This window comes from Pollicipes pollicipes, unplaced genomic scaffold, assembly GCF_011947565.3.
Source record: "Pollicipes pollicipes isolate AB1234 unplaced genomic scaffold, Ppol_2.1 Scaffold_4740;HRSCAF=5597_pilon_pilon_pilon, whole genome shotgun sequence".
Lineage (NCBI taxonomy): Eukaryota > Metazoa > Arthropoda > Thecostraca > Pollicipedomorpha > Pollicipedidae > Pollicipes > Pollicipes pollicipes.
The window spans coordinates 26,244,025-26,272,000 of record NW_023596545.1 but is presented as its reverse complement, the minus strand read 5'-3'; the positions used below and the strand labels follow the sequence as shown (position 1 = coordinate 26,272,000).

General features: G+C 51.7%; 1 protein-coding gene across 1 annotated transcript; it reads right to left on the bottom strand.

Annotated features, from left to right (window-relative positions):
- Positions 1-26,743, bottom strand: LOC119099294 (paramyosin, long form-like). The gene is given in 20 exon segments (XM_037222419.1): positions 1-283; positions 460-627; positions 1,241-1,447; positions 1,785-1,949; positions 2,447-2,581; positions 3,615-3,804; positions 4,690-4,802; positions 5,886-6,013; positions 6,291-6,432; positions 6,887-7,094; positions 7,791-7,987; positions 8,530-8,655; positions 9,281-9,400; positions 9,796-9,874; positions 10,120-10,286; positions 11,159-11,176; positions 11,178-11,246; positions 14,446-14,502; positions 21,279-21,314; positions 26,506-26,743. Coding segments are annotated over 20 exon segments (2,667 nt in total). The 5' UTR covers positions 26,620-26,743; the 3' UTR covers positions 1-55.
- Positions 26,744-27,976: the final 1,233 nt, after the last annotated feature.

The following is a 27,976-nucleotide window of genomic DNA, read 5'->3' as shown; positions in this document are numbered from 1 at the left end:
GCCGCCGGCGCCCGGGAGGGCCGCTCTTCGGCGGGATGCGCACTGGCGGCGCGTCTCACTGCTCGACGCTCCGGGTCTGCTGCACCACCGTGATGGAGCCACCCGGCACGGCCGACTGTGTGACAAAGCTGCGGTGCTTGGTGCGGATCATGTTCATGTTGGTCTCGGCGCTCTCGGCGCGAGCTTCAGCCGCCTCCAGCTCGCGCTGGAAGTGGCGCGCGCGCGTGATGCTCTGCGACGACATCTGCTCCTGGTCCTGCAGCTGGCGCTTGTAGAGGTTTACCTGGGAACGGCGGCAGCGTTACACCAGCGACAGACAGCCGATTGTTCGGTTAAGTGCGGGGAGTGAAGTAACACTCTGTCTCCGGAAGTAATGCAGATCTCAGGGTTCCCGATGGCCGAGAAGGAAATCAACCATCCGAATCCTGAACACTCTCAAGCCACAGTGCATAAGTGTACCTTCTGGGACTGCTTGTCGAGAGTTTCCTGCAGCATCAAGATGTTCTGCTGGTCCTCCTCCATCTGGATCATCAGCTCCTTCACATTGCGCTCCTTCTTGCGCAGCTGATTGAGGGTCTCGGCGTGACGCCGCTTCTCGTTGTCGAACTCGAGCTCCAGGTCGCGCAGCTGGAAATGAATTGATGAATTGAATGAATTTGTGTGAGCAGCATTGGACGACAAACAGCAGATCATTAGAGTGTTGTTGCAGCATATGGGATTAAGCCTGGCACTATTGGATAGCACTAATGCTTACAGAAAACACGTGCAAACACGTGTTTCTCGTGTGCACCTGCCGGCTCCAACTGCCTTGTCAAGCTATAAGGGATTTGCTGGATGGCAATGACATTGTGTCGTAGAGCGTTGAGATAATTCGACATCAGACAGCCTTTATAACCTCCTTTTATACAGGGCAGCCACCGACTAACACGCCAACAAACGCTGTCACTGATTCCGAACAACTTACAGTTGTTTCACCATAAAGTACTCTAAAAAAATAAACTTGACGGTGTATTTATGTGATATGCACTGCACCCAACTTTACCTTATGGTTATAAAGTACCCTCCAGTACGATGCCTCAAAATGCTTCTTAAAGCGATGCTAATCGTCTCATTGTCGAGTGACGTCCCACGTCATGCTGACGTCCCAGCTGAGCAGATTTCCAGTTGTTTGCACTCACGGACATCCACCCCGCATTCAACTGTCTGAACAGCGTATTGCCAAACCAGGCGGGACACTCACGCGGGCCTCCAGTTTGCTGATGACGCGCTTGCCGCCGGCTATGGCGCTGGCCTCCACTTCCTCCAGCCGGATGGTGAGGTTCTTCACCTCCACCTCCAGCGACTTTTTGATGGTCTCGATCTTGACGATGCGCGTCTGCTCCTCCGTCAGCATCTCAACCGAGTGCTTCAGCTCGTTCTGCACCTTCATGTACCTTTCGTCCACCACCTGCCGATAGCATGAGGACCGCGTTGAGAGATGACCCACCGGTTGTGTACGTGAGCGTACGGGCGAATGAAAGCATGACGCGTGGTTTGGTCGCATCCGTTGGGAGAACATTGAGTGTGGCAACTTGTGATGCATTTTAATCGAAATTTAAATGGAATAATTTATGGTGCATTAAAATGAAAATTGAGAGACAGCTGCGTTGCGGTCTGAATAACTGTCACCCCGTCTGTAAGATGGGTCAATGCATGCGCTTGGCGTTGATAATCAGTGGCATATCACTGCAAAGAAACATGCAATATAATGAGCAAAAGAATAACAAAAATACTGAACCACTAACCCTGAGTTCCTTGGTGACTTCATCATAGTCAGACGTGAGGTTAACCAGCTCCTGCTCCAGCTTGCTCTTGACGCTGGTCAGGTTGACGTTGACCGTCTGCAGCTCGTTGATGCGAACGCGGAACTCCTCGCACGTTTCCTCAGCCGAACGCTTCAGGCGCTGAGCCTGAAGGACGGGGCGCATGCGTCAGATCCGCTGCGGGGATCGGTCATCGGGGCCACCCAGCTCCCTTCTTTGGGATCGCTGGGATTTGAATTGATAATTGCTGATTGGCACTGAGATTGCTGATAAAACGGCCGATTTTTGATAACCTTCCGTAACCTGGGATGCATTGCTAAAAAAGAGCGCAGATACACGTTTGTTTCAGATTGCCAGCCGGACTGCTCCTACAGATACAGCGCATCGTCCAATGCTATTTGCATTGAGTTACACTGTTAAATTTACACAGTTAGAGTTACACAATCACATTGAATAACACGCTGGTGCGTCCGTGCATACACGTAATTTTAACAGTACTCGATGGCCAAAGGTACTGGGTTCATCAACGAAGCAACAATAAGGGAGGAGGCCCAAGTAAGCCGGGCCATCTTGCCATGATGGCAGAGGGATGGCCCAGCCGTGAGGAGGGGTTGGGGGAAGGGGGGGGGGGCACGCCTCCGCACCTGGTCCAGGTTGCCGCGCATCTCCTCCGCCTCAGCCGACAGCGCCTGGATGCGCCGCTGGGCGATGCCGTACTGGTCCAGCGTTGCCTGCAGCTGGCGCTGGACGTCGTCGTAGTGCGCCTGCAGCTCCGTCAGCTGCGGGACAGACAGAAGCCAGTCGGCAAGGGGGGCAGGGCCTGTGACTCCGTCAGCTGCGGTACAGACAAAGGCCAGTCCGCAAGGGGGGCAGGGCCTGTGACTCCGTCAGCTGCGGTACAGACAAAGGCCAGTCCGCAAGGGGGGCAGGGCCTGTGACTCCGTCAGCTGCGGTACAGACAGAGGCCAGTCGGCAGGGGGAGCAGGGCCTGTGACTCCGCCAGCTGCGGTACAGACATAGGCCAGTCGGCAGGGGGGCAGGGCCTGTGACTCCGTCAGCTGCGGTACAGACAGAGGCCAGTCCGCAAGGGGGGCAGGGCCTGTGACTCCGTCAGCTGCGGGACAGACAGAGGTCAGTGGGCATAGAGGACACGGCCTGTGACTCCACCAGCCAGGAAGGCAAATGCCGGCCAATGGCACTGAAATTCCGTATGATTACAGCTCCGTGAGTTGAAAAGACAGACACAGTCCAATGTGCGCAGGTAGGAAATGCTCACATCGCTCACAAAGCAGCTCACTACGTTTTAAAGGTGGAATCCAAGCTTTTTGAGTGGATGCAATTTTGTGATCAGAGCTAACGTTAAGCAATGATTCTTGTGTAAACGATGGCGCCTGCCATCCTATTGTGCAATTCCAGGTCAAGGACAGACTTTAGGGGCAGAAGTTTAACGTGCCGCGATGCTGGGCACGGTCCGCCCTACCCTCTGACGTCACCTGGCCTTTAGCGCGACCGCTGCCACCGGCAACAGGACATATCTGTCAAAGACAAATAGCGAGCGCCTAAAGCCACTCGAACCTACCCCGCCACGGGTCGGTGAATCAGAAGGCACGCGCTCTAACCCACTGAGCTATCGGGGCAGACACAGACTACAAGGCCGGACTACATTTCTATTCCAATCCAGAAAGACATCAGAGAATGAAGACGATATGCGCAACTTCCCACGGGCAGTCCCGTCCCAGACAACACGACCATGGGCTGGCGAGACATTGGGAGAGACTGCCATGCAAGCGGCGATGAAGTAAATCAGTTTACCTGCAGCGACAGCTTCTTGACATTCTTCTGCAGCTCGATGTTGTTCTTGTTGGCCACATCGATAGACATCTCCAGCTCGGTGATGGTGATCTGCATCTTCTTCTTGATGCGGATCACCTCGGCCTTGAGTCGGGCTTCGGCGTCAGCCAGCCGGCCGTTTAGCTGCTCAATCTCGACCGTCAGCGACTTCCTGCAGGCGCGTCGGTCGTTGTGTCAAAAGGAATTGCAGGCGTGGTTGCGCAGTTACCGGTGGGTCAGATACCACACGATGTGTTCTTATCCTTCCGATGGTAATTCAGAATGCAACCGAGAGATCTTTCCGAACGCGATCTCAAACGGAATTACAGATCAGTTATATCGACTGAAGTCATTTGTGGAAGGAGAGCCGTCAACTTAAGCACCACCACCACCACAACCAATCTGATTTTTAAAACGGAGTCGCGTTGTCAACTGATGAGAGGGAGAGGAACAACAAGAGTGGACCGAGGTCGTTTTGATGTCATGCTATTCACGCAGCGTGAGGGATCTAAAGCTAAAGTTCGAAGGCGTTGCGCATTTGTCTGCTGTCTCCTGATGGCGACGCTGGTGCAGAGAGCTGACCTGAAAAGGCTGGCTTGTGCTACTTCAACCCACATGCGATTGCTCCGATGTGCGGAAAAACTAGAATGGTAGCGCTCTGCAATGGTCCAAAAATTTCATCCTGCTGTTCGCATATCCAACGTGTCATCATCCACCACCCGTAGACATCACTTTAGGCAAGCAAGATTTCCTACTTCACTCAGTGCTGCCATTTCCAACCTTCATCTCGGCGCAAACTTTTTATTCTGCCTTTCGAAAAATTCTGAGAACTTCCAGGGTATGCTTTCCAACATCCTCTTACAATGTAGAAATTTACTGCACCAGTTAAAATTTAGATTGGGCTATTTCTATTCTACAGAACAAATAAAAAACAAATCAAGTATGATGGTAATTTCGAACGACTAAGAACATCAGTTAAAAGTTGGCGGACTTATTCGCTTTTTTCTGCGCAGGAATGAAAAGAACTCGGCTGACATTTTCCTATTCCACCACTTGCCTGATGGACTCGATTTCTTCATCCTTCATGGAGATGCGCTTCTCCATTTCGTGTCGCACCTGGCTCAACTCACCAGACAGCATTTGGGCGCGCCCCTCCTCGGCCCGGCGGCCCTGTCAAGCACAGCCACCCGACATGAGCACTTGACAACGCGGACAGCAGCCACCCGATATCAACACCTGACGCGAGCAGCAGCCACCCGACATCAGCACTTGATGACGCGAGCGGCAGCCACCCGATATCAACACTTGATGACGCGAGCAGCAGCCACCCGACATCAGCACTTAACGCGAAGTTAAGTGTGCCTAACTCAAGCTTAAGTTACTTAAAGCGAGCAGTGCGGGTGAAAAGGACGCCTGAATCTCGTCACAAAGTGACTCAAGCATTTAACAATGGGCGCACGCAATGTTACGGCAACAAATGATGTGACCGTAAGTAGTTCAAAGACGGGCCGTAGAGGTAGGACGCCAAAATTTCCCATTGCCGTGCTAATGAACGCAGCAGAGCGGCTGATGATGCTCTAGCGCTACGTCACAACAGGTCGAGGCCGGAGGCAATGGAATGGCTCGCGCGTTGTGTGAGGGCACAATACATGACCGACAAGATTACCTTAAGCCATCTCAGTTGCCAAGCAGTTGCTTTCCAAGTTTTGACGTCGTAGTTTTAAAACAGACGGTTCTATTTTGGACAAGATAATGGCTTAGGTCAAGACTTTTTCCGCCCCTTACTTGGTTCAAAAATTTTTGATTGCAGGTCAAAGTTAATCTCGCAGTTTTATGGTCACGGTTTTAAGCCGAAAAAGAGAAGATAATGAAAATACTTGCACTGATGTGTCTGCATCACTCATAAAAACCCTTGCTACAGCCTCTTTTGTGCTCAATTTTGACGGCCGTTAAAATTTAATCTTTTACCACATTATAACTCCATAAAAACGATGGGGAACAGATCGCATATAAACGCATCCACACAATGTGAACACCTTTGCAGGTTGCGGTAGGGCACCTGTTGCACAGAGATCACCGTCAACGCCATTACGACTAGCAGCTGCTTGTTTGATATGCAACTGAAAGTTTTGTGGCAAGTCAAGGGTCATTTTGTGACAATGTGACGAGTCAATTGCTTGTTCGATATACAACTGAAGGTTCTGTGATGAGCCCGCAAAATTTCGGCCGCGCTTGTGACTGGCTGCTACTCACGGCCTCAGCCTCCTTGTAGGCGGCTGCCAGCTCCTGGCGCTCGTTCTCCAGCCGCCGGTTCTCCAGCTCCAGCTCGTGGTAGCGGCGCGTCAGCTCGGCCAGCGCGTTCTTCAGGTCATGGTTCTCGTCTGCAGGAGACCACCATGACGTCACTTGGCGGCCACAAATGGCTGGTTAGCAGCTTAGCAGCACGGGGTGCTGCTAAGTGGTGGCGAGGATGTAAACATAGACATTGCACTGTTCGGAGTCACCACTACACTCAAATTAGTACATCAATGCTGCCTAGGGCTATTGATGACTTGTTGCACTAACTTCAAAACACCCTTGAATTCACACATATTCAACAGGACACAAAAATTGTGTTCGTGACGTCAGAGCGGGCCACTTTGCCGACGTGCCACCGACCTCCGAGCTTCTTGTTGTCGCGGCCCAGGTTGTTGTTCTGCTCCTTGAGCTTGTCGTTCTCGGCGTTCAGCCGCTGAATCTCGGCCGCCTTGGCCCGGTTGTCGCGCTGGCTCTGCTCGTACAGGGCGGCCACCTCGTCCAGCTGCCGGGCGTAATCAGCATGTCAAGCTCCGGTCGCTTCACACGTCTGGCTGGGTGGCAGGTGTTATAACTCCGACGCTTCTGGCCACTGCCTTCGCGAGGGCCTGAGGCGGGTCCTGGCCAGGGTACGACGGTATAATGTACCCAATAACGCACCGTCCCTTCGACTAGGATGAAACGCTTGTTATTGCCACAACTAACATTGAAGAAGGCTTGTCGTGGTTTCTCCACGTCCCATCATCAGACCCAATGTTGAGCTTTTAACGTGTCTACCAATGAAGCATATTCTGCATTCAGACATGTGATTTTGGGTCAAGTCCTCTTTGAGGAGGACTTGACCCAAAACGCGTCGATCGTTAGGGCGGTCAGTTGCGGCTGACAGTGCAGCGAAAGTTTGCAGCAAGCTAGCTGTACGCCAAAATGCGAGGTCTTAATGGGTTCTGCAGCTTGCTGACCTTGCCCTTGAGGTCGTTGTTCATGCGCTCCAGCAGCTCGACGCGCTTCTGGAGCTCGCGGCACGAGCCGTTGGCCTTTTCCAGGTCGATGATGAGGACCTCCACCTCCGACTGCAGGCGGGACTTCTGCTTCTCCACCTGGGACAGCTTGGCCATCAGGGTCTCGATGTGCTCCTCCTGCTCCTGGACCTTCAGGGCAAACTTGCGCCTGCAAAACAAGGTAGTGATGTCTCATTATGTGGAATATACATGCAGCATTTACCTATGGAACATGTTTTTGACTCATTGTACTGCCATTTTCATCTGTTATGTCAACAGACATGGTTGTGCAAAACAAAAACATAAAAACATCAGGCATAGACTTTTAGCCGCATAGCGAGCTGCAAATCGCGTCACCTGTCTCTGTACGAGCCGTGTAAAGTATTCCGATGAGGTTGCAGTCACCGGTGACTTATTATTACAGCTGAATAAACTTATATGTGTGGACCGATGTTCAATTCAGCGCGTGCTCAGATCCAGCGCCCGGGTATGCACGACAACCTCGATCTTTTCCTATCTGGACCATTAGCTCCCCCGCCGTTCCGCCAATCCACTCCCGGTGGACCGCGTGAACCACGTATCTTCTCGATACGTTGCATGTGAACTGCAGGCAACCCCAACTGTGGCCGATCAGAGACACTCAAATGTCTACTCTGACCCATGTCACCCGCCTGTGTTCCGCTATGACCCACCCTCGTCCCTAACCTACTCGCCGCGACCCACATGTGCTCTTGGATTCCCCGCTGTAATGCGCCTGGGTTCCTGATCTTTTCGCCGTGATCTGCTTGGATTCCTGACCTCACCGCTGCGAACTGATCTCACGTTGACCCTCTGGGTTCACCAACTTCCCTCCCCCGTGACCCACCTGAGCTCCTCCATCTCCTCGGCACGCGCCTGAGCCTCGCCCTCGTATTTGAGGCGCCAGCTGTCCATGTCGGCCTTGGCCTTGACCAGCTGGCGCTCGATGTCGAGTCGCACCGTCGACTCCTCCTCCAGCTGGTGGCGCACCGACTCCAGCTCCAGCTCCACCGTGTGGAGCTGCGACTCGAGGGTGCTGCGACGCTGCGCAACGGCGAAACGGGTCAGTCTTGTCCGGCGCCGGTCTATGGTATTGTTCAGTCTTAATTCTGGTGCCTGTGTTCACAGGTCTACACCAAGATCGTGATGGGCTGTGCTTCAATGGCATCTATTCAGCCTACAGTGCACGGGTTTTGTTTCAATGCCTACAGATCTATCGATTTATCTATCTCCCTATCTATCTATCCATATATATATATATATATATATATATATATATATATATATATATATATGCACATCAGTCATCCAATATTGCATTTTCAAGAGAATACATTAATGAATATAGGGCCTACTCGTGCTGCGACTCGGGCTGGCTAGAAATGCGAGGAATTGATTTCACCTTGAACTTAATTTCAACAGTGCTGATATCAAATCAGAGTTCACTGGGAGTCTGGAGACCTGCTCACACCCGGCCCGAACAATCGGCGGCAGCGGGCTCGAGATGCTGCAGCTGATCTGTCACCAGCCGGCCAGGTCAAGGCCAGATGAACGCTGCCTTGGCCAGCTGTCGCAGCGCTCCTCACCCTGTCCTCCTCCTCCAGACGACGGTTGGAATCATTCAGGGCCGTCTGCAGCTGGTGCTTGGTGTACTGGATGTTCTCCATGCTCACTTTCAGATCCTGCACCTCCTTCGTCAGGGAGATGTTCTCCTGGCAACGAGCACCCGAACAAATGCGGAGCATGACTTTGAAACACGATAGAAATAAAGCTCACGCTCCGTAAAATTAATCCGAAAAGTGGAATAGGCTGCAAGCACATCAAACTAAGTTACCCGAATGCCTGTATGCATCGATTTGAATGGGTTAGTTCATCAGTACACGAGTTGGTTTCGAACTGTATATTATGGTTAAAACGAACACGACTTATCGACCCTCATAAATAGAGCTTGAACAGAGCTTTTCTGTTCGGCAGAGGGCGAATATCTCAGCTCCATTAAAAAATGCGATTCCGCAACCAGCCTAGAGCACAAAAGGAATCATGTACGTTGATCCCACGTGTATATCCCGCATCCCATAGAAACCTTCAGCGACAGGATCCTGATCCTGAGAATCGTCGATGTTTTGTTTCACTCGATCACCCGTCTGCATCTGGCGCAGCGCTACGATAAATCACCTGCGAGATCCTCGTTTTGATGCTGGTCAGGTCGATAACAGTCCTGTTAATCTCCTCAATCCTGACGCTACGATAACCCACCTGCGAGATCCTCGTTTTGATGCTGGTCAGGTCAATAACAGTCCTGTTAATCTCCTCAATCCTGACGCTACGATAACTCACCTGCGAGATCCTCGTTTTGATGCTGGTCAGGTCGATAACAGTCCTGTTAATCTCCTCAATCCTGACGTTCAGCTCATGCACCTGCACTTCCAGCTTCTCGCAGTGCTTGGTGATGGCCACCTGGCCACCAAGTTGAGGATCAGTGGGTGCATTGAGGATCGGTGGGTGTATTGAGGATCATTGGGTGCACTGACTACCCTATCAAGGCAGCAGGCGGGCCGCATGTATCGGTAGGCTGCAATGCAAAAATAGGCAGCTGATAGCGCGGACTACAGCTTAGAGTTCTGTGATGGCGGTTTGCTCGTCAGGAGCAGGCATCGGCAACACATTGTTATAGATCAGTCATTTTGGTAACTTTGAACAGGCACAAAAGCGAGTTGGGATCGGACGTGGATAGTATGATCATATCCAACGACACTACACAGAAGCCCAAGGAAGGTGATTGAAGCTATTATATAACACCCGCCCGTGAATGAATCTGTCTATTTGATGCGTTGTACCAAGACATACACTACCTTCTCCTTGGTGGATCCCTCCATCTGACTCATGAGCTCATACAGCTCCGACTGGAACTTGTTCTTCTCCTTCTCGATTCTGAAAGAGAACATATAACGTAAGCGCCTTCTATGGCTAAAATGATTCACACAGCTGTGCATTGCTGTGGGATGCTGACAAAGATACTGTTGGTGATATCCGTGTATCCGTGCCAATCGCGCCCAGCTTGACTGAGCTCGAGCGAATGTGCCAAAAGTATCGATCTTGTGACAAAGCCACGTATTTTTAATACGAACCGAAGCAAAATCGTGTCAGAACGCATTCGGCCAAAACGTAGATCTGACCTTGATCTTGTCTTGGACATGGCGTCGAGCTGGTCGATGTACTCTTGGATGGTCTCCTGATGCTTCTTCTTCATCACGTGGAGGCTGTCCTCGCTCTCCAAGTGAACATCCTCCAACAGCTTTCGCAGTTTCAGGAGCTCATTGTCGCGCTTCTTGTTGATTTCCATCTGTTCCGAAAAATATTTAGCTGAAATTCTGAATCGGACCGTTATGAACGCAAATCCAAGATATACACGGAGTCTTAAACGCGTCTGTGCATGGCAAATTGTTCTGTCACGCACCTACGAGTCCACTATGAACGCATAACTAACGGCGTGGGTTAACTACGGTGCATTGGTTAGCATTCGTACAACTGAAATTTCGAAAATCCGACTAAAGTGGGATATTATGATACTACCGTGTTCAGTATTTGCTTAAAACGGTACATTCTACCCAGTTTTGAGCGACAAGAGCTTTGGTTTACGTGTGACCAAGGGACAAGCCGCAGCTGGCGAGCAGGATGCAGCAGCCCGATCATTGAGGAACGGCGCAATAAGAAAGACAACCGTGCCCCACTGCGACCGTGTGTGACCACATCCACATCCACACCACATCCCGGCCAAAGGGATCTGGTTGTCGACAACAAGGTGTCACTGGAATAACATCACGGTAAAACGGACTGCAGAAGTTGTTCATGCGTGCTGATTGTGTTACCGAAGTGAAACGTTGTTCGGAAGCTTGTTCAGACGGTCAGCTCGGACTGGTCGAGCCGATGAACATAAACGTAATAATATACAACAGCCTAATAGGACGGTCTGGACACTATCCAGTGGTTCGGAAAGGTCCCAGTTTATGCTGGGCTGGTTTAAGGGAATTCAGCACATTTGCCGGTTGGGCTGGGCCACGATGTTCTGCAGGAGAAGGGCACCGATTCCCAGGGCTGGGACAGGCCCGCCCGCCCAGCTGGGTGACCCGGCCAGCTCCGGCCAGCTCCAGAGCCTGCCCCTGAGCCTGGCCCTGACCTGAGGTCGGGTGGCCCCGGGTGGGAGCGGCTGCTAACCTGGCCGTCGACGCCGGCCTTCCGCCTCCTCCAGCCGCTCCCGCATCTGGATCAGGTGCACGCTCAGGTCGGCCTTGTCACGCTCAATCTGCAACATCGGGTCAGGCAGGCTCAGCCCCGCCACGAGTCAGCTCTGCAGAACGGGCCACGAGTCAGCTCTGCGGAACGGGCCACTAGTCAGTTCTGCGGAACGGGCCACGAGTCAGCTCTGCCGAACGGGCCACGGGTCAGCTCTGCCGAACGGGCCACGAGTCAGCTCTGCGGAACGGGCCACGAGTCAGCTCTGCGGAACGGGCCGCGTGTCAGCTCTGCGGAACGGACCACGAGTCAGCTCTGCGGAACAGGCCACGAGTCAGCTCTGCGGAACGGGCCACGAGTCAGCTCTGCGGAACTGGCCACTGGTCAGCTCTACGGAACGGACCACGCCTCATCTCTGCGGAACGGGCCACGGGTCAGCTCTACGAAGCTATCGGGTAAAAATGTTTATATGGGGTTTAATCAAAATCAGCGGCACGTATTGGACAACTTAAGTGGACAGTCGATCATTCATCACGAACTTCTCCGTCTGGGACATGCGCCTGGGATTCGGCAGTCTTATTCCTGTCTCAGCTATACTGCTGCCAGTTAACTGCATGCTGCTTCTAAAAACATGATCCGGGTGGCCTATATGGGTGGCTTGGAACTCAAACCACAGGCTGTGAATCTAGCATTTATATGGGTAAGAAAACCGACCCCAGCTCAGTAATATGCGATAGGAATACCAAATTTTGGTATTTGATCCTTCACTTTCTCTCTAGATTAAAAGTGCAATAATTTTGACCATGGGTGCAATTCTGCATCGGGCTACCCCCTAGCTGGGCCGAAATACTCTGAGCCTGTGAGCCTGTGAACATTAAGAGACACGATAACCACGTATTCATAAGAGGCGTTAGCTGCATTCAGAGTTCGCGTCTGGAGCCAAGCCAGTGGTTATTGGTAGTGCGGGTTGATGCTGGGGATGGAACGCCTACCGGCAGCCGGGCTGTCGGCCCGCCTGGCTCTCGCCCGCCTGTGACAGGCGTTGCAGACTGAGGGGGCGCGTCTGCACACCTGCCGCTTGGCTGTCGGCTCGCCGCGTCTCCATTTGTGCTGGGAGTGGGTCGCAGCGGCTAGTGTTCCAGATTCGCGCCAGAAATAGGTCGCCGGCCGGGCGGAGGCCGGCGCTGGAGTGTCAACCGGCGCGGGCCGCACGGTCCAGGCAGTCTCAGCTAAGGCCGTCACAGCTAGGGCCGTCACAGCACCGGCGGCACCGGTCCTGCGCGGGCCGCACGGTCCAGGCCGTCACAGCTAGGGCCGTCACAGCACCGGCGGCACCGGTCCTGCGCGGGCCGCACGGTCCCGACCGTCACAGCTAGGGCCGTCACAGCTGGGGCTGTCACAGCACCGGCGGCACCGGCCCTACACGTCCAGCTTGCGCAGCAAGCATGGCCAAAGGAGCAGGGAAACAACAGAACTCCCAGCCGGAGTCTGGGCCAGGCAGTTCGTTAGTTTTTGCGGCATACGCGTAGTGACACATTTCCACCGGGATAGACCATTCGCTTCTTTGATGACTCATTGTGCGCGCTGCTCCGTCCGCAACCCCCGCAACCCTCCGAGCATACGCATGTGATCACTCAACAAGCGCAGCAGCATTCCCCACCGGCTGAATGGTTTCTACCGAGCCCTGTCTGAGCCAGAGCCGGTGCGCTTCACACCAGGAATAGATCTAGGGGCGTGCCTCGAGAGGGCCCAGGCTTGGCATGCTTCCTGCAGAGAACACTAGATCCCATTTCTGAGCACAAACACCTCAACCCCATTTCTGAGCACAAACAACTAAACCCCATCTTGTCTGTGCCGAACAAGTATGTGGCCTTCAGTAGTCCTGCTTGCCTCAGTTCCACAAAGCTGGAGAAACAGCTTGACTACAATCGCATCGAGCTCGATGAGGCGTCAGATACGTCTCATGTAAAAAGGGAGAAATTACAGCACTATAGACACATCGACTTGCTGCCAAAGCATAGAGTTACATGGTAAGGCTTGCATATACGACACAGGAGGCCATTTCATCAGCCCCGTCACCAGTGATTGCAGAGTGTGTCAAGTGATGAGCTCCAAACACACTTCCTTCACCGGGCGGGAAAAATTCTCATTCACGAGCACTGGGAGGGCAGGCGGGCAGGGGACTATACCGCTAGTTAGGTGCCCAACTCAACGAAAATGAGAAAGAAAAGCCGGTAGACATTCTGACTGTTAAGGATAACCAGATTTTTTCGAGTGTAATTAGTTGTGTGGCATGCAGGTCCAGAGATGAGCTTGAAACAAAAACAATTGTTCCCGGAGTAAAACAAAAACAGTTTTTTGGAACCAAGCTGGAAGAAGCCATATTCAATATCAGATTCAGTGCCGGAGAAGGTCTGGGACCGGTGCGGTGTGAAACGGGTAGTGGCAAGAACAGACATTTCAACAGGGAATGGCCATCAAACTGTCGGAAAAGACCGGTCTCCTTAGGAATGAAGTGGGTTGCTCGTCATGACAGCAGTTTATTATAAAATGTGTAAAGTGCGACGTGCAGCTCAACACACAAATCCAAGTCACTCTATGAAAACAAATTCGTGCATCCACAAATTCTATAGGTTCAGCTGGAACCCTCCAAAGCAGTTGTCTCGGGCCGTTGAGAGGTGTGTTTGTCTACGTCAGGCCGCTATTTGATGCATCGAAGGAAAATCAAAACACGTCTGTTTGGAAAGCAAACAGTGTTGTGCCACTACAGCGGGGGATATCAGTGGCAAGTGTTGATTAGGTCGGCGATCAAACAAAGAAGCCGCTGGATTAAGTAAGGCCATTCATTCAACCTCCGGGGAATATTCCTTGGGTTGGCAGTATAAGTCCTGTGTCCGGACAAATGACCAAAACTGCATTAAACGTACCGATGTGCACTGTACAGTTCTGAGCCGCCCAGAGTCAGCTGACGCGTTATTTCTATCACGTTAACTCATACGTGGTGCGAAAAACATGTGGAGATCATGCACAACCTACAATCAACAACGTGACCGTAATATTTCAGCAATAACACTCCGCGATCAGCAGCAGTGGTGACAGCAGAAGCCGGTTTCATGAGACAAACCCACAACATCCGGCGATTTTGCGATGCGTGCTCTGCGTGAGCTATGTGTGCACGGACACGTGTGATGCATGTGTACACGGACGTGCACCTGAGTTCCTGAACGACATACGACCTGACCAAGTCCGGACGTGAGTACGGCACTCACCCTCTGGCGGACTTCACGCTCCGATTCGAGGTCTTCGTGGAGCTGGCGGATCCTGTCCTGGGGGGCACGGAGCGCAGGTTAGTGATCGAGGGAGGGGCACGCGCAAGTGAGGTAGGTGAGGCCCACGTCTGCTCACAACCGATGCCTCTCACCGGCAGGGCACGCGCGTCACGGTGTGACGCAAGACTTCAACCGCGGCAAAACCCGCGCGCAGCCCACATCGTTCAGCCTCATGGAAGGGATGGGGATCAAAGTAACATAAAAACACTCTTTAGCCTGCTTCTCAACTGCTCTAGGGTGGCGGCTTGAATGGTACCGACCATATCTCGCACATCTTTCGATGCCGATCTGGCGGTGCGCTTCGAAAAAGGAAGCACGATTGCATTTGGTTTTAGAGTCCCTTCCTAGTGGAAAGACACGGTTGCGGGTTAAGTGATGGAATACACGTCTTGCAGCAACTCTCCCCGCAATCTGTGCGGCGGTGACTAGTGGAATCGCAGTATCCGCTAAACGGCTTTTGATGCGGGAGGTGCAAGGACGCGTCAGTGACATTGGTTAGTTTCGTTGGTCCTGATGTCTACCTAGTCATCGTAAATAAATAAAAGCCAAATAATAATAAAAGTAAATCATCTAAAAAACTAATAATCCAGCTCAACGAACATTCTCTGACCGCTTTTAAGGTGCCAGATAATGCTGAGACGCGGTCGGCTCGCTCCAGCCTGACTTTCTCGGTTGTCTGTCGACGAATGACCGCCATAGACAAGTCGCATAAGCTAAGCACTTGAGAAGCAAGCCCTCACGTCTTAGCACCTTGACCGGAACACCCGACGCTTTTCCAACTGCGCCCACAGGGCTGATGCTCAACACACGACTGTTCAGACATCATCGTGATCGTTTGTAACAGGGTATGTGCCGTGCTTCACACGTGGGCATACGCACGTACTTCACAAACCAGTGCCCGCCGGGATTCTGCGACTCAAAATCAGCGAGTGGATCGGGGACGAGACAACATCGAATGCGTGAGGCAACGCTTCCAGATCATGCAGCGGTTATGTTCTATGATGATGGAGGAAACTAATCCGCATGCATAAGGGTTTTGATTATGTGACTTCATGCTACTGTGCGGAGCTAACCTGAGCTGAATCGCTGCCAGGAGATTTACGGAAGCGTTTCCATGACATGTGGCGTACAGCAATCGAATATTTTATAACGCTCGTTCTGACCCACAGTCCAACTGCAGCAGTGATGAGTAAATGTGTACCACAAATGCAGCAGTGGGATAGCTAAATTAATCAAAATTTACTGTCTTACAAAAGTGAATAAGTGTGGTACAACAATGACGTCCAACTGAGATTTTATAACGACATGCCCGGTAAACAGAACGATTTTTGTTAGTTCTCACTAAACATCTCGCAGACCAGTATAGGAGATCTCGTAGCGTGATTACAGCATACTCTTGTGTGAGTCTCGCTGAACGTGCAGCATTCGAGTGAGCCACGCGCTTGTCCTTGAAAACAGCACGGTACTGTATCTCTGACATCGAATGACGAGATATTCGAAAAAGTCTGTATGGGAAACTCATTCAAGAAGACGCGTACCAGCTTGGCTGATCAACCGCGGCCTATCCACGTGATATTCTGCTACTCCACGACCTTCCCAGCACTCGCATTTGCTGAGACAGCGTGTGCCAGCCTGGAGCGCGCCACGGCCCTCTCATCTCGGCCGAGGCCTGAGCCGGGCACTCGGCCTTGGTGCAGTTTCGGCCGTCGTCGAGCGTGCTGAGCGCGCCGGTGCCATCCGCCGTGGACGGCGCGGCCGCGGCCGTACCGGTAATTTTGGCTGGCGCAGCTATGCGGCGGGAGAGGCGGCCAAGACGCCGGCCGAGCGGCTGTCGCCGGCCGCGTCGGGCGGATGGGAAACCCGCAGCCGACGGGGCAGACGGCCGGGTCGGGCCGAGCAGGGCGGGACAGCGCCAGGTGGGGCCGAGCAGGGCAAGAGAGAGAGAGAGAGAGAGAGAGAGAGAGAGAGAGAGAGAGAGAGAGAGAGAGAGAGAGAGAGAGAGAGAGAGAGAGAGAGAGAGAGAGAGAGAGAGAGAGAGAGAGAGGAGAGAGAGAGAGGGAGAGAGAGAGAGAGAGAGAGAGAGAGAGAGAGAGAGAGAGAGAGAGAGAGAGAGAGAGAGAGAGAGAGAGAGAGAGAGAGAGAGAGAGAGAGAGAGAGAGAGACCGTGTAGTCAGACCAGAGTAAATCGACGTCAAGGTAGACACAGATGGAGGCTTTTTATAATCAACAAAATGCTTGAAACCCCAAAGCTGAACAAATTCAATAATGTAAAATGATGTAATGCAAAATGAAATAATAAGACAGTTTTACACAAGGATTGGGCCGAGGCATTAGTATAACGGATGGCAAGATTGGGCGGCCTGTTGTTCTCGCCTGGTATGTTAGCTTGTGCACAGCGTTTCGGTTGGTTATCTCTCCGACCGTTGTCAGGTGTTTCTTCGAAGGACCTGACGACGGTCCTTCTAAGTAGGTTTCTTAAAAGGGCTGGAGGAAGCTTGGCTATCAGCCGAGTACGCATCACAAGCCGAATCTGTCGTTGGAATTACTGGAATTCAAACCAAGGTCTTCTGAGAGCGGGTCCAGTGCTTTACCAGCTGAGCTAACCGGGAAAGATCATCTAATTCCGTTCCATAACACATGATCTCTGCTTGGGAGATAACTGAACGAAACGTTACGTACATACTGACCCACCAGATGAGGACGATGGTCCGAACAATTCCTTTTCATCTGAACTCATCTGATTTTCAACGTACCTGAAAATTGTGCTATTCCCTGATAGCTACCGGAGGTTAACAAGTACAAACCTCTTGATCTCAGGCCTTCCACAGCAAATTGCTCAAGACTCTAAACTTTACACCTTACGTCTCACATTGAAGTTGACACATGTGCGTAACGTTTGTTCATGCCATGAAGGCAGCCATACATCCTGCTTATCGAACAAAACAAAGGCAAGCAAGCTACGGCCGCGGACGTCGTTGACAGTTCACTACAGCCATTTTTGTTTATCTACGCTCGTAAGAAAACATCAAGAGTAGTGACAGGTGTATTTATACGTAAGCTGCCCTTAGCAAAGTTTGCACGCTGTTGTGATCGATGTCTATTTCACATTTTACTATGTGATCTCGTGAACGTGGGTTGTGCTGTCTACCAATATACGAATGCACTACAAAGTGTGGCCTTTTTCAGCCGGCAATGCACGCTCTAGTTTCTTTTCGATGATGGAAAATTCTAAATAAGTTGTATGTAAAACTGTTTGTTGTCGAGCCTTGCTGTGACCCCTTTTGCGGTATCGCATCAAACTTTGATAAAAAAATTGCTACCGAATGCCCTCACCATTCATGTATTGATAATAATGGAAATGTATTTGTAGAATTCCCTCACGCCCGAGAGAGAAAGAGACCATTCACCCCATTTACATAACCCCATTTGGCAATTTCGCGTAAATCACAAGAACGGCTGTTTGAACAAAATAACATCACTGTTACTGATTTAGGGTATTTTCGTTAGCTATTTACATCAAAGGTTACATGATAAGTCTCGCTTGGTGAGTTGCAGAACAGATGGAAACATTTAGGATACTTCATGTTATAATATATATCGACAGCTTTTTTGTCGACGCTGCGACCATGCGCTGAGGCCTTTCGTGATTCAAGACGGCACGATGTATGCAGATATGCCAATTCTTGGCTTCAAATGAACGCACATTGTGGTTAACTATCACCAGTGATAAAACAACTGATCAGGTTCTTTAAAAGCATGCCTTTTTGAAGGTTGTGCATCCCCGCAGTCACAGTGGGCTGTGGCATTTACGTTAATCTTCGGAGAGGGGTAGATTCCCTCCCCCCAGAGGTCTCGAGAACCGCCCATCGAATTTTGGTGGAACAAACGCCACTTAACTTGAACGAACAGGATCTTCATTTAAACACTCCTGAAGTGCAAAATTAAAAAGGTCGAGAAACGCACCCGAACGTAAATATTCTTTCCAAGGTCAATATTCTCAAGACAGCGCTAATGTTTAGAAGTATTTATATGCTAGAAACTCAGATCGACTTGGAAAGAAAATGCCTTTCATACACATGAATCTAAAAGCTGAAATTCAGATCGTGGGTGACAACAGGGTGGGGAAAGAAGCATTTTTGCATCACCAAATTTGTGTCATTTGCTCGTTTTGAGCGCTAGAAAGATTAAAGACCTTTGATGTGGTAGACTTTGGTAGATCCATTTGTGGTGGTTTAGATACCGCACCGGGGACACCTAGGTAAGCCACGTGAAGAAGGCACCCTTAACGTCACTTTTCGTTGTCAACCTGTCGCTTCGTTCACCCATGTTTGAGTAACACGGTGTGCTTCTGCCAAATATTTTTGATGCATATTAAACGTAATTTATGCATATGAATGCATTGCTGGTTGTCCATCTGTGTTTCACCCAAAACCACATAAGCCGTAAACCGTCCTCTGTACTCGCCCGCATTCCCTTAAGTTCACGCAAAGCAGATGGTCACCAGACCCGACAAACTGGTGTTTGTTCTGAACGCAACACGTGCATCACGGGCACCATCCCAGTGTGCACTGGCAACATGCGCGAAAATTCACGGATGATGCACCAGTGTGCCCTCCATTTTTCAGTACCTGAGTGCGACTCCACCAGAACATTTATGGACATAGCCTTCGTGTACATGTATATGGCTGTCTGAATGAACCAGCAACCTTTTTCACACCTTACTCACATGGCGCAACTGATAGCCTATCAAAAGCGAAAGCATGAAACAGCTTCTGCGTGACCAGTTTCTTTAAAATTTGGGCACACGTGTGCGAATTGCGTGAAAGTCACAAAGTTGCATGACGCTGCCAGAGGGCGGTAAGAGAACAAAACACGAGAGGGAGGTGCAGCGTCTGTTCCTCGCTGGGTGAAGAAGAGTAATGTAAATAGAACCATACACCATCGACTCACGCCCTGTTTTGTGAAAAACTGAAAGTCAAGATAACCGTGCAACCCGTGACTTTTGAAAATAAACAGGGCTCAAGTTGAACACAAATCAATCGGTTGATGATGCTCTGGCGAAAAAGCACAACTTATTTTTTGGCTTAAGCCTGCCCGAGGAACGTCAATTTTTCAAAACATAAAGTAAGGTACGGCAAGAACAGGCATTCGCCTTCTCATTGTTTGAGTTATATCGAAATGTAACTTGATACTTTCACGAAAACCCCCCTGACATTTTGCTTCCCGAGGTACTGCTGACTGATAGCTGATCTAGCCAGACTGCTTTTTTAACCACCTCTTCCACCGTTTGAAGTCGCGTGTGTAAGCATATTCGTCGGAAACTTCTTAAGATCAACACTTTGTTCCATTTATCCATGACTACCGAACAAACTTTTGCATAAAATGTAGCTGCTCCAAGCTGCATGCATGCAGTATACAGCACAGTATTCAGCATTCCTAAAATAAACAACAAGCAAGCCTAGTTTCGCTATCCAAAACTGCACGTGGCCCTCCTCAATCGCCACCGAGTGAGCTGGCTGAACTTCCGACTGAAACGCTGGAGGTTCTGACACGGAAGCCTGCAGCCATCCCGCCAGCCGACCGCGCTGGTGCCCCGTCGCATCTCGCTTGACATACGCAGATGGGCGTGCCGCTCGTCTCCCAAATCTGACGCGTTGCACGAGCCTGGGTGTGGAGGTGGTGGCCCCGGGGAGTCACCTGTTCCAGCGCGTGGAACAATGGTGAGCGACAAGACCGGCGGCTGGGGCGGCGCTCAGCCGCCGCCGGAACGCTTAGGCCGCTGCCAAAACGGGCGGGTATTTTTAGCTGGGAGTCACCCAGCCCGCGGGCCGCCCGCACTGCACCGTGTCAACGCCTCCCGGTCACGACTGTGACACGGTACCGCATCAACGCTTCCCGGTCACGACAGTGGAACGGCACTGTGTCAACGCTTCCCGGTCATAGCAGTGATACGGTACCGTGTCAATATCTGTACCAGCTCACGACGGTGACACGGCACCGTGTCCACAGCTACAGTGGATCACGACAGCGATACGGCATCACGTTACCGCTTCCCGGTCACGACGCCGACACAGTACTGTGGCAACAGTCGCGCCAGATGGCGATAATGCGGCTCAAAGTGAAAAGCTATACCGACCCACGAAAGTCGCGTGGCGCCGCGACGACCAATATACTTATTCACGGTGGAGGTGGAGTGTGGAAGGTGTGCAGCTTGCGAAGCTGCGAAAGAAGCTCATGCTAAGCAGCTGTCAAGCTGCACATCTGTCGGCTGTGCAGTCATGCATTGTACCGAAGCAGAATGGCTCTGTTTTACAAGTTGACGCGAGACCGGCCTAATCAGCGCCAGAAGAATATAATAGGAATGTAACACCATTCCGAAAATCTTAGGAGCACATTCATGCGGCTATCGTTTCTTTAACAGTCTCATCGACTTGGACCACACATAACTATCAATAACACATGGTCTAAGTACCTAAACTATTCACAGAAATAACCATTGAACACAAACCGCGCTGCACTAACGTGTTGGGCTCCACCATGACCACGGAGCTGTCTTCCCTTGCCGTACATCGGCGAGCATGCCACATCAAATCTTAGCAAAGGTCAAACACGCAAGGTTTGATGGGAAGTCTGGGTACATAGTCATGGGGCACTTCCAGCCGTGTACTACGTGCTACGTGGCTTAAATGCGGTAACTAAATACGTGACTGGAGAGGCAGGTGACGCGAAAACGGGCGACACAGGCATGCTGAGAGGGCATTCAGGTTACTAACATTGTATCGCTTCACAACCAGCTGCTCTTCGTGCGCCTGCGAGATAAAGGCGCATGTCGTCATGGTACGCATGTTAAAAGGCAAACGGCTGTAAAGTCGAAAACGATTATAGGTTAAAGAGAGAGTGGAGCAGTGCAGCAATAGTTAACAAAGCATGTGAAGAGAGGCATACACAGAACTAAGCTGCATCAGCGCACATGATAACATCAGCAAAAAAAAGAATAGGCGATGTACGCACAGATGATCAATTGTTATGATGCACATAGCGGTTCAGCCATCCATTTTGTTAATGCTTTCCACATCAGAATAGATCGACGTACCACAGATTCAGCGCAAAATACGATTTTCCCGTCACATAACGTGCCGTTAAAACATTAAATCAGCACATATTTCCCCAGTTGATGAAATAAGGTTCTTAATTTATCCACCCGCGCGCCGGCTCCTTCCCTGCTCACCTCAGGGCACTTGTCATTGATGCATCATCCAAACATTGCCAGTGCCTGGCGCCATGTTACTGCCAGGACCCCACATACGGCGCCGTGGTAGCTCTGTGGTTGTGTTCAGCGCCCAGGATCGACCCGAATGTCCGTCCATGACGAGTAATGAACACCCAGCGGGAACTCTAACTGATGGTGCCACCTACTCCACCCAGCGGGAACTCAGACTGATGGTGCCACCTACTCCACCCAGCGGGAACTCTAACTGATGGTGCCACTACTCACCGGACTCAAACTTGATGGTGCCACCTACTCACCAGCGGGAACTCTACTGATGGTGCCACCCTACTCCCCGCGGGAACTCAAACTTGGTGCCACCTACTCCACCCAGCGGGAACTCTAACTGATGGTGCCACCTACTCCACCTGGACATTCTTACTGATAACTCTTTTTGATAAAACTACAGCTGACTAAGGGTCATGACAACAACTTTCTCGCGTCGGCTGTTACTCAAACGTGTCAGAGCCAAGATGCCGTTGGATTATTTGATAGCTAAGGAACAGTTCAAGCCTGAAGCTACAGACTTCTTAACGCGCAAGAAATGATAAAGGAAGGAATATTGCGGGGATGAGGGTAATTTTGCTTGCATCTCATTGTTGCAAAATATTTCTGATAAACACACATTAGCTTAGGGCATCACCCCAGGCGGTTAGTGAACTTATTTTGGAGCTGATTTGCATCGCAGTTGCTGTTTATGCCGGGATAGTGACCACTTAATGCCCCATGTAAAAATACATAATGTATTTGCGCATGGTCGAGTGAGCGGGCCCTCACACGTTGTTTACAGACTGACTCGGCTTTGGATCCATGTAACATGACAGCCAGAATGGGGTTGGTTTTCGTATCAGTGTGGTTTGCCAAAATCAAGCTGGCGATGGATCAGAAACATCACTCAGGTCGACATCGCTGGGGGGCTTGACTGGTTCAAGCCACGACAGCACGTGGCCGGGGGATATCTCAGGGGGGAGGGGACGCGGAGGAAGAGAGGCTCATGCGTCCAAGAGTACAGCACGGCACGCCTGAACCTCCCAATTATCTGCAAGATTAGTGCAACGGTGTATGATTAAGATAACGCCGAAAGAAAATACATTGATGTGATCGCGTAAAACAGGATCGGCTTAGTGATCACCCACTGACAAGGTGATAAGACGTTCGAGTACAACACATTCTCGCTCAGTGGATTACCGGCGATTCATTTCCATTCGGTAACGCGCTGTGAATCGTGGACTGTGAACCATGGGCTGTAAACAGCTCCAGGGCTCTAAGCACTTCCGCGCCGGAGGCACAACAACGCGATGTCAGTACTGGTGACACATCCCACCAGCGGGTGCACCGCCACCGCCAGGTGCCTATGGTGCGGTGCCAGTGCTGGTGACACACCCCACCAGCTGGTGCACCGCCACCGCCAGGTGCCAGTGGTGCGGTGCCAGTGTCGGTGATGCGCTTCGCCAGGCGGTGCACAGTCTCCTCTGCACCCCTGCCAGTGGCGCGGTGTCCGTGTTGGTGACACGTCTGCCAGGTGGTTGGTGCACCGCTGACGTGGGCCGGGGCTGCGACAATTCGGGACGGCCACCGGCGTCATGGCGGCGTCGCCTGCCAGATACGCAGGGGCGGTGCCAGCGCCGCCGCGGCGGGGGGCCGACTGGAGCTCCGACGCTCCCCTGGCCGGCCCACCGGCGGCGGCGTCGCCGACAGGCTGTGAGGGGCTCGCCGTCGGGCGGGGTGCAGGACAGCGAGAGCCGTGAGCTGAAGCAGGACGGTGACGACGGAGCGTAGGAGCAGAGCTGGCAACCAGACTGGGCTGTGCATGGGGAGCGGAACTGGAGCTGGATGCTAGGGAAGAATTGGAGGAAGGGATACTAGTGTCGAGGTAGATGACCCTGTTGGGAGATTTGAACACCAAGACACGGCTTGCAGAACCACGTTCGCAAAGTTGGGAGAGTTTCAGATAGACTGAGGTTGTGCCAGTGATGGGAATTTGCCACGATGAATGGGAAACAAGTGGAACAAAGTGGAGATGTATCGCGTTATCGATTTTAGCCGGTCACAAAGGATTGTAGTGACACTGGAGCAATGGCTGCCCGGCGGAGGATGACAACGACAGGCCATGCTGAGGGCCGGCGCAGGTGACAGAAGAACGCTAGCAACTGAACAGAAAACAGAACTGGCAGAGCATGCTTGGGTGGTTGTAGCATTTGGCTCCAGGTGGGAGGAGATGTTTGAAGTGTGCTGGAAAGCGGCGTAGGAAAAACGCTGGAGATGCGGAAAGGCGCGTAGACCGTGCTTCCGAAAAAGAGAAATGGAGTTATGCATGAGAGGGTGAGCTGGAACTGGTGCATCGTATCAGAGGAATCTGGAAACGTAGTGGAAGGCTCCTGCTCGCGTGGAAGCGTAAGTGCCATGGCTGACAGCCAACTGGACTGATCGGTGCGCTGTTTGTGGCCGTGGCCTATTGGGTCAGCGAATGCTCCAAGCGCCCGCTGGACAGGCAGCTGCCTTCCCCGCAGTCGGCAGCGGAGTGGCAGGCGGGCTGCTGGAACCGCGCCGGTCTCGGGTCCCGCCGGGCCCAGACACGGGACCCGTGACGGCCGGTCCGCTGTGGCGGGGCCCAGCCGCCTGGAGCGGGCCCAGGGACGCTCGGAGTGTCACCTCGGGCCGCCGCCGCCGCATTCCTTGGCACGCCGGGCGGCTGGCCCGGATGTCAGTCCCAGCCGCCGTCCTGTGCCCAGCCCGTCCCCAGCCCGAGCCGTCCCGTGCCCAGCCCGTCCCCAGCCCCAGCTGTGATTAGCGCCGGTGGGCGTTCCTTCGGCCGCTCTGCTGATGAGTGGGCGTGCGAGTTCGTCAAAGGGGGACAGGATGCAACCTTATCATGATAAGTTCATCCAGTCTTTACCAACCTTTTTAATCTCCAGCCCAAACTGGAATTTTCAGGCGATTCTTCTGATCATCGCCGTGCAACTGTTGGTACCGCGCATGGTCACAAATCGTTTCGACAGTAATTTGGATAATGGATTTTGAACGCTATCTCTGAATGTAACTGCAACAATTCTGGAAGCCGCTGTTTCTTTATTTCATTTACTAAGATGTCATAAGAAGTGTCATGTGTTTCAGCCGTGTTAAAGCAGTATTTGCCACTGGCTACATGGACAGGGTCTTGACAATTCCGCTGACTGAGTATGTCATTCAGACCAGCGACCATACCGTAACAACTAAGCGCTAAATTTTGCGACAGTGCCCTTGCCTTTGTGAGCAGGTAAGGAAAAAAGGGGCCAATTAAATGAGTTATCAATTCTAGCTGGTATGACCCTTAGAAATAAGGCAAGCTTCAAATGTTTTCTTCTGGCATCTCAATAAAAGACTTCGCCGGGGATTTCAGTCACACCACAAAATAAAAAAAACGCGATCGCTTTTACAATGTGAATTTTTGTTAACGATCAAGGGATTTAACGGAGGATTCATGAGAATGCACTACACCGAAGAACTGGAAAGCGCATCAGTGCTTGGAGGTCAATGCACCAGGTGAACGTCATGCATCGGTAAGCAGTTCGCACTACCGTACACCGCGAAGGCACTGAGCAACTATCGAAACTTTCATGTGAACGTAAGCAAAATGCATTGTTTACAAAAAGTGCAACGCACTTAGCTCGATAGCTTAGCAAAAATAACCGAAATTTAGAGACCTCAAGTTTGTGTCGGTCTCGGTATTCACATCACACCGAGCGCCGAATATTTCCCGTCAATGGTGCGTGCATGCGTTTCCCTAATGTAGATACATACAGCGTCAGTGGTGTTCAACCCAATCCCTCCACGCTTCATCAGCCACAGCAAACGTGGTAGGTATTGGTACCATAGCCGTAGCATCTCGAGTCAAGTAACGTGGCCCATGATTGGTGTCGTGTCAAGTAACGTGGCCTCTGATTGGTCAGTGGTGCGTGTTCCGGCGATGGACAACTGTGTTGGAGCAAGCTACCATGCTCGGGGATAGTGTTTGATAATTGACACTGATCTGTGTAATGGGAATATGCCTCATTGTTTGGGTCCTAGATGGCTCTTGCCGGCTGAATTTGACTGTAAGCTTGTTTCGCGTTTGAAATCACCTTTTTACCGTTAAATACCGTTACTTTACCGTTAAATTTTAAAACACCGCTTGTTGCAGCGTCATTCGAAGGCATTCGTTTATGCGTTGATTCCATGCTGTAATGATCTGATAATACTGATTTCACAAAAGCATTGATCACGCACACGTTTTCGCGGCGCAGAATGCAGCAAAGCCTCTGCGAGAGGAGGAACGCTCTTGGAGTATGTCATTGACCATACATTATCATGGGGCTACCTGGGCGCTTACAAAGACTCTCATTACGCGGGTCTCACTGTCTTCGACGCCGCGGGCAGTCTGTAGCAAACCCCTCCCCCCTCCCTCCCCCACGCTCTCTGTGTTCTTGTACTTCAAGCGCATTGCAGGCGTCGTTCATTCAAAAGCAGAGGGTCACATTTATGGTCCGGATTTATATGTACTCCTACATGTGACGATTGTGCCCGTCCGTATCAGACCGAAAATCCAGCTGTCTCGTTCTTCCTCGGCAGCCCAGATAGTTCGTGATCGCTCCCCGTGTCATAACAGGCGATCCAAAAGTCTGATGGTCGTTGTGGGCACCGCACGCTGGTCAGGTGCCAGAGCCAGTGGCCGTCCATCCGTTTCGGTACACTGGCTTGCCGGTCGCCACACTCACCTCCATGCGTGCCAGAGCCATCTGGTCGGTGTGGAACTCCATCTGCACATCGGAGCTCCCACCGCCGGTGGAGGTGTACGTGTACTTGCGGGTGGTGGTCTTGGAGCTGGACATGGTGCAGGCGCGTGGCTGGGTGGCGCGTGGAGAGCAGAGCTGTCGGCCCACCGGCGGTCTCCGTCTGCCAACAGACACACCCGCGCCCGACGCACGCCCCGGCAGCACGTCCTCGAGTCGAGCTCGCCGCGACGATGGCGACGGCCCGTCCGGCGACAGGGCGCATGCGCCCACCACGCTCAGGTTACTAAAGAAAGACCGGGGGCGAGCCTTTTATAGGCTGCCGTCTGGCTTTACGACGGTCGCCGGCGCCGTCGTGGTCGCCTGTGATCGTGACTCATGACCCGGTGACCCGCGGGTCCGCGCTGGCCGTCCCGGTCACCTGCCGCCGGTCAGCCCAGGTCACCGGCCCCGCCCGTGGCCGGTGTAACCAGCTGTCACATGCCGCCGCTGCCCGCTAAACTGCCCCAGAAACGGCCGAAAGTCATTTTGACAGTTTGCCGCGACCGGCGTGTCCGCGTGCTTCGCTCGCTGGCGATGTCTACGTCTGCTCGTCACCGCTGCGGGTGCAGGATCGAACGAGCCAGGGATCGACTCTGTCAGTCTTGGTCCTCGGATCTTTCGGAATCTTGACCCAATTTAGAAGTGTTGTGGGCAAGTCTTGTATGATTCAGGATCCCTTTAAAGGTTTTGGTGGAATACCTGTGACCTGTCATATGCTTATGTAGTTTTGCTGCCGTGTCTTCTGAGATCTGTGATCACATCATGTGCTTTTACCAAAGATCCTTCGGAACTTAGCATTGCTTGGAAATTTTGCCTTGTAGTCTACCAGATTCATTCAGGAAAAATGAAACCGCCTTTCAAAACTAACTCCAAGTCAGACCAAGGCCAGGTGAACTGTTCCACTTCTAAGATAAAGCCCGTAAGGTTGCAGCAGGCTGACCACATTGCATACACAGGCATACACAGGCATACCACACCTCTGCCATATGCCACTCATTTCAATGGCATTTGCAAATGATGAAGGAGGTTTATGGCAACCTAGCGCACTGGAAGACTGTTTAGCTACTTGAACTGTTTCTTACGTATTTGAACTTGGAATGCACTACAAGGGTGTTCGATAATTTTTATCGCGTAGACAACACTAGACCAGCTCTCATGAAGCTAAATGTATCGGAAAACCATATAAACGGGTCTTATCAGTACCTGGAAAAATCCTTCTTCCGTAACAAACCAATAGATAGAGGTGACGTAACATTCATGCGCTTGTATACTAACAACGTTTTTGGAAAATTGACGACCTGTATGGTTCTGGCCAGGTTTAGCCATTCCGGTCTAAAAAAAATGATTTATGGTAATCACTTACGTTTCAGGAAATGTGGCCAAGCTAGTACAAGAGGCCTAAATATTGTGGACG